Here is an 11,397-nt window from a genome sequence, read left to right on the forward strand (position 1 = left end):
CCTCATAAATGTTTTTGGTCCCTAAAGTTTCACATGAGTGCTATTGGTCTCTAAAGTTTGAAAAATGAGTATTATTAATTTTTTGTTAACTTTTGTTATCATTTTTACTTATGTGGCTAATAAAATAATAAAGTGTTATATTTTCAAATGATGTGGTAATATTTTAATATTAAAAAAATTTAATGCATATCTCATTAAATAGCCAACTCAGCCAATGACTGGTCACCTAAAAGAGTCACAATAAGTCCTCTCTTGCCCTGCCATTCGCCGTCCTTGTATTCTGCCAAGCACCCATGGCGCCACTATCCCCAACAAGATGGAGGTCCTCTAGAAGTCCGAAAAATATATCTTGTACCCGGCATATACGCCGGGTGTCTCACACAGGGGCGGGCCCCACAGTGTGTGGGACCCGCCCCTGTGAGAGTGACCCGGCATATATGCCGGGTACACCATATACCGCCTCCTAGAAGTCCCAGGATGCTGTCGAATTTCCCCAAAAAAAAGATCATCTCGACATTGATTTGTTATTACTAGTATGGGTCTCCGTTCAAACTTTGAAGTCCTATGCCATGGAATGTGTGGATCTGAGACCTATGAGATGGTGGGAATCTTAGTTTTAAGTTGTTGCTAGTCTAGGTCGTTATTTTCTTTTCTTTTTCTTTTGGTTATACGGTATTGGGGTAATGTTCAAAGTTGAATTTAAAAAGTTTAATCTGTGGTGGGTATTGAAGCAGTAGTGTAGCGTGAGTATCTTAAGACTTCTTATTACTTTTCAAGCAAAATTTGCTTCATTTTGTGGTGATGTTGTTAAGCACAAAATTTCTTGTTTTTGTGGCATATAGCCAAGAGATTCGCGGACGTGGTGTTCACATCCTGATCTTTGGAAGTGGTGGTTAGCGCACAGGAGTTTTGGGAGGTAACCGGTCAGTTCTGCTGAGTTAGCTATTTGCTGAGATATACCTTTAATTTTTTAATATTAAAAAACTGTCAAGTCATTTAAATAATGTCACTTCATTACTCTATTAGCCACGTAACTATAAATACTAATAAAAGTTAACAAAATGATCAATAATGTTCATTTTTTAAACTTCAAAGACCAATATCATTCACATAAAACTTAAATGACAAAATACTGACTAGATAAACTTAAGGGATTGAGATTGTGGTTTTGCCAAAAATTTATAACTACCCCAATAACTCCATTGGGTATGAAATTTCTGTCTAAATAAAAATCATCTATCCCACCATTTACTTTCAACCTTATGCCGACCCACCGATCATAAATTTTTATATATTCTTTTTTCATACCTAACGTAAAATAACTAAAGTTATTAAAAAATAATAATAAACAAAATTGTGATTTACAATTAAATACTATAATACGGACGCATTGCCTATATATACATGGAAACTCTCTTCTTCTTCCTCCACAACTTAGTCCAAAATATTTCTCTCAAATGGCAAAGATAGTACTTCTGTTGGTTCCTCTTTTCCTAATCTTCAATATCACCTCCCTCCCTCTCCCTGCACGTGCCATATCTTCCTGCAATGGCCCATGCAAAACCCTCAACGACTGCAACGGCCAGCTGATTTGCATCAACGGCAAGTGCAACGACGACCCCGACACCGGCACCCACATATGCTCTGGAGGTGGAGGTGGCTCTTCACCTTCTCCAAGCCAAAACTGCAAGTCCTCTGGTACCCTTAAGTGCGGAGGCAACTCATACCCTCAGTACAAATGCTCACCCCCATTGACGTCCTCCACGCAAGCCCGTCTCACACTCAACGATTTTAGCAAAGGTGGAGACGGTGGTGGCCCATCGGAGTGTGACGGAAAGTACCACAATAACTCAGAAAGAGTGGTGGCCTTATCAACAGGGTGGTATAACCATGGGTCGCGGTGTGGGAAGATGATAAGGATTACGGCTAGCAATGGGAAGAGTGTGACGGCTAAGGTGGTGGATGAGTGTGACTCTGTGAATGGGTGTGATTCTGAGCATGCAGGTCAGCCACCATGTAAGAATAACATTGTTGATGGGTCTAGTGCTGTTTGGAATGCCTTGGGTTTGAATCAAGATCTGGGTATCGTGGGAATTACTTGGTCCATGGCTTAGCTAGTCCGTTACCGTGGGCTTAAAGAAGGACCAAAGGCGGCATGTCACTCTAGTTTTCGAATTGAATAATATCATGTAATCATGATGTAATAATTGGCCTTTGGTCAGCTGGTAATCTCTCCGTTGCTAGAAATATTATCAAAATAAGTTTGATCCACTTCTTGTGCATCATATCTCTCTTTTCAATGTTTATCTGAAAAAGATTATATATATCAATCTTTCTATTTTCACCGCACAATAGCATCTATGGAAGACTAGAAATTTTTATTGATCAATAAACCAAATGAGATACATCATGGGATATAAGAGTATTCACATCAAACGTTTTAAAATTTTTAGCTTTTAGCACAACTCAAAATCCTACTTAATTTATATATTTTAAGAGCACTCACATGAAGAGTTTTACAATGTTAAAAATGTCATTAATAACAACTATCACACAAAAAAACACACTACATCAAACATGTCAAACGCTATAATTTTTTACACCCAGCTACAGTGAGCTGCCATCTCTAACCTAGCAAGGTGCTATGATTTTATTTTATTTTCGCTTTATCTTCCTTTCTGATCTCTCACGCTCTCTATCTTTTATCTCTTTCTCTCTCCCTCCCCTTCTCCCTCTTTCTCACAGAGCTACAATTTAACTCTGGCAACCAGTGTGGATAGTGGTTTGGCAAAACCAATGAAGAAGATGAGATCGAGTTTGTGGTTCGTGGGTCTCTGCCTTGGGTTTGAATCAAGATCTGGGTAATGTGAGAATTACTTGGTCCATGGCTTAGCTAGTAGGCTATTGTGGGCTTAAAGAAGGACCAAAGGCGGCACTTCACTCTAGTTATTGAATTGAATAATATTATTTAATAATTGGTTATTGGTCCTCTTTTAATCTCTTAGTTGCTGGATAATAGTGTAATATTATCAAAATAAGTTTGATCCACTTCTTGTGCATCATATCTCTCTTTTCAATATTTATTTGAAAAAGATTATATATATATATATATATATATATATATATATATATATATATATATATCGATCTTTCCATTTTCACCACACAATAGCATCTATGGAAAGACTAGAAATTTTTATTGATCAATAAACCAAATGAGATACATCATGGGATATAAGAGCATTCACCTCAAATGTTTTAAAAATTTTAGCTTTTAGCATAACTCAAAATCCTACTTTATATATTTTAGGAGCATTCACATCAAGAGTGTTATAATGCTAAAAATGTCATTAATAACAACTATCACACAAAAGACATACTACATCAAACATGTCAAACGCTATAATTTTTGACACCCAGCTCCAGTGAGCTGCCATCTCTAACATAGCAAGGTGCTATGTTTTTATATTATTTTCTCTTTCTCTTCCTTTCTAATCTCTCACTCTCTTTATCTTTTCACTCTTTCTCTCTGCCTCCCCGTCTTCGTCTTTCTCATTGAGCTACAGTTTGACTTTGGCAACCAGTGTGGATAGTGGTTTGGCGAAACCAATGAAGAAGATGAGATTGAATTTGTGGTTCGTGGGTCTCTGCCTTGGGTTTGAATCAAGATCTGGGTAACGTGAGAATTACTTGGTCCATGGCTTAGCTAGTAGGCTACCGTGGGCTTGAAGAAGGACCAAAGGCGGCACGTCACTCTAGTTTTTGAATTGAATGATATTATGTAATAATTGGCCTTTGGTTAGCTAGTAATCTCTCAGTTGCTAGATAATAGTGTAATATTATCAAAATAAGTTTGATCCACTTCTTGTGCATCATATCTCTCTTTTCAATGTTTTTCTGAAAAAGATTATATATATATATATATATATATATATATTAATCTTTCTATTTTCACCACACAATAGCATCTATGGAAAGACTATAAACTTTTATTGATCAATAAACCAAATGAGATACATCATGAAATATAAGAGCTTTCACCTCAAACGTTTTAAAAATTTTAGCTTTTAGCACAACTCAAAATCCTACTTTATATATTTTAGGAGCATTCACATCAAGAGTGTTATAATGCTAAAAATGTCATTAATAACAACTATCACACAAAATACACACTACATCAAACATGTCAAATGCTATAATGTTGCCATCTCTAACGTAGCAAGGTGCTATGTTTTTATATTATTTTCTATTTCTCTTCCTTTCTGATTTCTCACTCTCTCTATCTTTTCTCTCTTTCTATTTGCCTCCCTATCTCCCTCTTTCTCGCTAAGCTAGGATCTGACTCTGGTCTCTCTATCTCCCTCTTTCTCACTAAGCTACAGTTTGACTCTGGCAACCAGTGTGGATAGTGGTTCAGCGAAACTAGTGAAGAAGATGAGGTCGAGTTTGTGGTTCTTGGGTCTATACTGTTGATCGGGGTGGCTGGGTTGCAGTGGTTTAGCAAGCGTGGCTGGGTTGCAATAGGTTGGCTGGGTTTGGCTAAGTTTTGTGATTTGATTTTGGGTGAGAAATTTCAAAAAATATGCTCTTTCTGATTTTAGGTCTATGATTTCTAACGTGGGTTTGTGATTTGTGGTGGTGCTAGGTTTGTTTGATTGGTGGTTTTGATGTTGGTTTGTTGAGTTTGGGATTTGGTTTTGGGGGGTGGGGGTCCCGATTTGTAGAGGTTGTAGGTGTCGCCGGTGATGGTGGCTATGGTTGTGTTGTGGTGGTTTGTGGTTGGGTTTGTGTGGAGTTTGTGGGTGATGGGTTTATGGTGGCTATTTGTAGTTTTTGAGTTTTGGGCATGGAAGCTATTAGTAGTGTGGTGGTTGTTGGCTATTGGGTGTGGTGGCTTTTGGGTTTTGTTATACCAGTGGTGGTGGCTAGCAAGATTGTTGGGTTGAGAAGAGAGAGAGAGACAAAGAGGAAGAATAAAAAAAATTATAAAAAATAATAAAGAAAGAATATTTAAATAATGTGATAAAAAAATTTAAGTTTTGATGTTAGGTATATTGTAAAGTGAAGTGTTAAAAGAGATGAAATAGGTTTTTGAGTTGTTAAATGCTAAAATTTTTAGGACTCTTAATGAGAATGCTCTAACACCTTACTTTACAATACACTTTACATCAAACCTTCTATTTTTTCATACATCAGATTAAAATAATATAAACAACCCATTAAAATATTATTAAAAAAAAGCCACCACAAAAAACCATAGCAATTGGTCACCCAAAACTAGCCACAGCCACCACTGTAGGAACCACAACCTACAAAAAAAATAAACAAATAAAAGTCACAAGCACAACCACCACCATCTTCAACAACCCACTGCAAACCCATTAAAATCCACACAACCACCACCATGCATGATGCACAACCACCACACAACCATTGCCTCAACCCCAACAAACCCACAATGAAAATGATAGCAAAGACAATACCCACAATCCAGAGATCTCACTCGCACAAACCTATACCAAAGACGGCAGACAAAACCCAATCTAGCCACCACAAGTGACGACCACCACCACACCTAAACATAGAGGACTTTAATGGATCGATGGAGATGAGAACATAGAGGAGATAAAGTGATGAAGCCATGAAGAAGAGATAGCCTTGAAGCTTTGACTTGGGTTCATGGCAATAGAAACAAAGAGAAGAAAGGCATTGGGTGAGAGGGAAAGGGAAGCTGGGGAGGGGCTGGGCACTAAGCAAGGATGGAGCGTGAACTTGAAGTTAGGGGCAGCAGCTTTGCTATTGGTCTCTAGCCTCTAGCTCTGTTGCTTAACCACTAAAGGGTTTTTTTTTTTAAATTATTTATTATTTATTTGTGTTTTTTTATGTGTGCATTTGCTACTAGGTAATGACAAATTTATTTTGTTTTAAATTTTTTTAAAGGCTGAGTTGTTTGTTTTAGATAAAATTGATTAATTGAGCTTAATTATTTTTAAGCTATTATTGGTAATTTTTGTTGTTGGGCTAATTTTGTTTGGACTTGTATATTTTGTTTTAGATTTTAGGTTTATAAATTTTGTTATATGCCCTTTAAAATGAGAAAAAATTCGTGAGTTACAAATGAGCCCAAATGCAAACCAGCAAAAATTTACCATCTCAAGAGTTTGTAAAAATGTTGTAAAAAAATTTATAGTTATAATATAACTCTTAAAAGAATCAATGATAGTGTTAAGGAGGGCAAAGAGTAATTTTATAGAACAAAATTGCTAAAATTTATACCTATATATATATACACTAATATTTTTTTTTACAAAAAAAATTAGTGAGGCCATTGCCCCCATGATCATAGGCTCCCTTCGTCTCCAGCACTGAGCATGGCAACAGAAACAAAGAGAAAGAATTAATTAAAGGCGTAAAGGTACTTTTAATCCCTATATTTTGGGTTTTTTTTCCATTTTGGTTCTTATATTTTCATTTTATCACTTTTAGTCCCTAAACCAATTAAAGAGTGACATTTAAGTCCTTATCGTCACCCAACTAACAGAAAAAGTTAACGTGGCTGACACAACATTAAAATAATAATTAAAAAATCTATTTTGGCATTAAAAAATGCCACATCAGCATCTAAATTAATTTTAATTAAATTAAAAAATTAAAAACAAAAAATTACATGAATTGAGATCTAAGAACATAAGAACATAAGAACTTGTTCTTCAATGTTTTTCTTAAATCAATAAATAAACCCAACAACAACATCAAACCCAGAATCAAAGAGCAAACCCAGATTGATGTCGTTGCTCGGTTTATTCCTTGATTTAAGAAAAACATTGAAGAACAAGTTCTTATGTTCTTATATTCTTAGATCTCAATTCATGTAATTTTTTATTTTTAATTATGTTTTTAATTTTTTTATTTAATTTAAATTAATTTAAATGCTGATGTGGCATTTTTTAATTATTATTTTAATATGCCGTCAGTCACATCAATTTTTTCTGTTAGTTGGGTGACGTTAAGGACTTAAATGTCACACGTTAATTGGCTTATGAACTAAAAATAGTAAAATGAAAATGTAAGAATCAAAATAGAAAAAGCTAAAATATAAGAATTAAAAGTGTATCTACGCCTTAATTAAATAAAAGATAAAAGAGATATATAAAGTGAAAAGTAATAAAATAATATTTTTATGATAACTTCTAACTACAAGCAGCTAGAAATGGAAGTTCACTGTTGCTAGTTGTTAAAAAATAAGGAGCTTTGGCATCTTTCATGTAGTGGACTCTTTTAGTGTTTGTGGTGGTAAAATAGTTTTTAATATTTTTATTGCGAATTCTCTAAACCACTCTCGGTGAAACACGGGTTTTCCTCAACCCAAGATAAAATCGTCTACCCCTTTAACCAACAAATTAATGTCCTGGTTGATTAATGACTACCTTGCCTCATTACATGTGCAATTGCAGAATATCTAAAAGCTCCAAGCAAGACTCTAGTCTATGGTGCTTGAGATAATGTTGATGTGCATGATTGATCAGTGGTCCCTTGTAATGTTGTGCAGCCCAGTTGAGAGTTACTTTCAATGTGCTGGTTGATTAATGACTAGGAAGCAAGAATACTTTATTTTGGGTGTCATACTTAACCCTCTCTAAACACTTTTGTATGTGTATCCAAGCTATATTATTTGAAAAAAAAAAAAAAGACAGTCAGGCAACAAGAACAAGAAGAATCGAATACCTTTTCATAAAACAAAAAGAACATTCATGCTCTAAAGAATAATAAGGAAATATTAACTAATATCCTTAGGGTATTGGTTAACAATCGATTTAAATGAAATTTTTATGAGAAAAAAAAAATAAATGTTTTAACAGTTTTTTTCATTTTTCATAAAAGTAATGTTAAAACTTTCCTAAAACAGATTGTTAACCATTGCCCTAAGGACACTAGTTAACATGACCCATAATAATAATTAAAGAAACTTAAACATAATGTACATTTAAACGGGCCTAACTCTTAGATACATAGCACTAGCTCTTAGAAGTCTAGCTCACCTTGTTATTTCAGACAACTTTTTTGATGAAATACAGGGAGAAGGGGGGAAAGGGAGCATCATCTAAGGATAGTAGGATACTGCTCTTAGATCAAAATTGCAAATAAGACATTAATAAGGGATCGAAACTTCTGCAACTTGACCAAACTTCCGGGCTATTTTTCCTAGTCCTCCACGTTATATATATATATATATATATATATATCATTATCCTAGACCTTTTGAACAAACGAATATTGAATTCCTTAGCAAACGGTGACCACGAGAGAGACATAACCTCACAAAAGCCTTACCAAGTGGTGCATAAAATAGAAATTTGGTTGCAATAGCAGCACCATTTCAGCCTCTTTTATTTTTGTCCCTTGTCAATATGTATTTGATTGTAAATCTTACTCTTTTTATTTTCTTCCTGAATATACACACCACGTATGACAGTTGGTACTAGCATCATTCTAAGCATTAAATCAAGTCTTTCCACCCTTCCTTGTATTTATATATATATATATATATATATCTCATTATCCTGGACCTTTTGAACAAATGAATATTGAATTCCTTAGCAAACGGTGACGACGAGGGAGACAAAACCTCACAAAAGCCTTAGCAAGTGGTGCATAAAATAGAAATTTGGTTGCGGTAGCTCCACAATTTCAGCCTCTTTTTTGTCCCTTACCAATATATATTTGATTGTAAATCTTACTCTTTTTATTTGCTTCCTAAATAAGAACACACTACAAAAAAGCAGGTTTATAATTGCATTTTTAAAATGCGGCTCCTAAAAACGACACTACTAGGTGGGATCGGCGGCACCAATGATGGAGGCCTAGGCTTCGTCAGTGGCAGCACGGTGAGAGGATCGGCAGTAGGATGGGCTAGATCAACGGTGAGGGTGTGGGAGAGTCATAGGGAGAGAGTGAGAGAGAAGCTAAGATCAGGTTAGAGAGAACTGAAACTGCAGTTTTAAATCTACGGGTTTTTTTATTTAAAAAATAAAACACTTATTGTGGCACTTTCTAAGCGCCGTAATAGGTCCACTTGAATGTTTTTTGGGTTAAGGACCTATTGCAGCGCTTTAAAATCACTGTAATAGGTCCTATTTTTTTTTTTTTTAATTTGTTGGACCTATAGTCATGCTTCTTGAACATGGCAATAGGCCCTATCCACAAAAACGTAGCTAAAAACCCTAAAAAACACGGCTATAAACCTAACCTACTACAGTGCTTTAAAAACGTTGCTATAGGTCAGGATTTTAAGCCGCATTTGTTAAAAACGAGGCTATAGATTGGCTATGGCGGAATTTTTAAACGCCGTAATAGGTCCTCTTTTTTAAAAAATTTCAGTTGGACCTATAGCCATGCTTCTTGAACTCGGCAATAGGCTCTATCCAAAAAATTGTGGCTTAAAACCCTTAAAAACGCGACTATAAACTTGACCTACTCTAGCGCTTTAAAAACGCTGCTATAGGTCAGTATTTTAAGCCACATTTGTTAAAAACATGGCTTTAGATTGGCTATGGCTGCTTTTTTATAAAACGCGACTATAAACCCGTTTTTCAGTAGTGATAGTAAGTCTTGCGAAGTTAGAACCTACCAAAAATAATGGCTTCGGATTTGAACCAGTGAGACGATGAGGCGAACATTGTGGTTTTCAAATAATTCAGAATATGGTTAAATCTATCGATGTGCCATTGAGCTGGCGGCAAAAATGTTTGTGAGAGGAAGATAGGAGGAAATTTAAGTTTTTGTTTTGACAACAACATGAGAGAGAGAGAGAGAGAGAAGATTTGGTTGTTTTACAAATCTATCTTGTCAATCCTTGCATCTAGAACATAGAAATTTCATGACTACTGTGGTGGGCCTTTTGTGATTTTGGGCTAGACTGTCTCCTGCTGTACTGAGGCCCAAGTGTTCTGGATAGGAGAGTTGGGACCGGTCCAATTACAACCCATCTTGGGCCGGCTTGTGCACAAATTATGCCCATTTTACTAAAACTTTGGTCACATACCCATGACAGACAAGTACAGTATGACAATAATAAAGGCAATATGTTTCCCGTTAGATGAAATAAAGAAGAAAGGATGATATAGCAATAAGAAACACGTTATGAGGAAAATTACAAAGGCAAGAAAGGAAATAATTATGATAAATAATAAAATCAAAAGTAAAAAAGTTTAGTTTGCCGTGTTTAGTTGGGTTACGGGACAAAGACCAAGGAGGAAACCACTTCCTCAACGTGGGTAACCTTGCAGGAGGATCCTACTCTTAGAAATTACCCACTTTAAGGGAATGGTCCTGAATGGCTTATATCCAAACGAATCCTTCATCCTTAGCATAGGGTAGGCTTTTAGAGAGAGAGAATGGATTAGTCTATTGGTGCATGCTTGCCATTCTACACTCTATTTCTCTTCCTGATTCTCTCTCTCTTTCTTTCCCGTTTTGTTACTTTGATTCTCTCCCACTCCTTTTTTTTTCTTTCTTAGTGCGTACTCGTGTAGTGTTATGGTGATGATGGTGCTGTAATTATCTCCTAGTGGTTGCTACCATAGTTTTTAGACCTGGACCGTATCGGTCGGTCCGACTCGAGTAACCTTGAACCGGGTAGCAAACCGGTTTTTTAAGCTGAAATTACGGTTCAGTCCATTTAAATATAAAAAGTCCCAAATAGGCGCACGCAGGGGATAAAACCAGGGACCTGGAAGCTCAGTACTAATGCAATGACCAATAGGCTATGCTCCTTTGTTGTGTCATTCTTGGATGAAATATTTTATTTATTTACAATTTAGATTATAGTTTTCCAATTTATTATATTAGCCCTCTCAATCTATTATTATTTGATAATTTTACTAGAGGTTAAAGAACTATACTTTTTACATGTGAATATACAATTTATTAATTTATGTTGAAAATGATTTTATTTTAGATAATTTTTTTATTTGAAAGATTACTAAACACAATTTTTTGACACTTGTTTATGCTTTATTATTTTCTATTAACCATATAAAAATGGTGAAAATTCATTTGAAAGTTGTTTAATTTTTTTAGACATACTTTTAGTAAAAATTTGTTAATGTTTTCCATTTTAATACCTTTATTTGTATTTTATTATTATTAAGATTATTAAATTAATTATGACATCATCACGGTTCGACCTTGGTTGAACCTCGGTCCGACCTTAAAAACCTTGAATCTCTCTCTTTTCCGGTTCGTTAAACGGTCCGGGTTTGAAAACCTTGGTTGCTACTATTGCGATGTTGATCTTGTGCATGGCAATGTCCCTTTATATACTGTCTGTCGTGACTGATATTTACTATTTTACCCTTTAACTATTTTTGTCTTGGTGTGGGTGTACTTCTAGACCAC

At 35.4% G+C, this 11,397-nt stretch overlaps 1 protein-coding gene across 1 annotated transcript; it reads left to right on the forward strand.

Annotated features, from left to right (window-relative positions):
* The first annotated feature begins 1,431 nt into the window (after positions 1 to 1,431).
* On the forward strand, positions 1,432 to 2,352 carry LOC142607133 (kiwellin-like). The gene has a single exon (XM_075778557.1). The coding sequence runs from the start codon at positions 1,458 to 1,460 to the stop codon at positions 2,112 to 2,114; it is 657 nt and encodes a 218-aa protein (XP_075634672.1). The 5' UTR covers positions 1,432 to 1,457; the 3' UTR covers positions 2,115 to 2,352.
* The last annotated feature ends 9,045 nt before the right edge of the window (positions 2,353 to 11,397 follow it).

The sequence above is a fragment of the Castanea sativa genome, chromosome 8 (genome assembly GCF_040712315.1).
Source record: "Castanea sativa cultivar Marrone di Chiusa Pesio chromosome 8, ASM4071231v1".
Classification (NCBI taxonomy): Eukaryota; Viridiplantae; Streptophyta; class Magnoliopsida; order Fagales; family Fagaceae; genus Castanea; species Castanea sativa.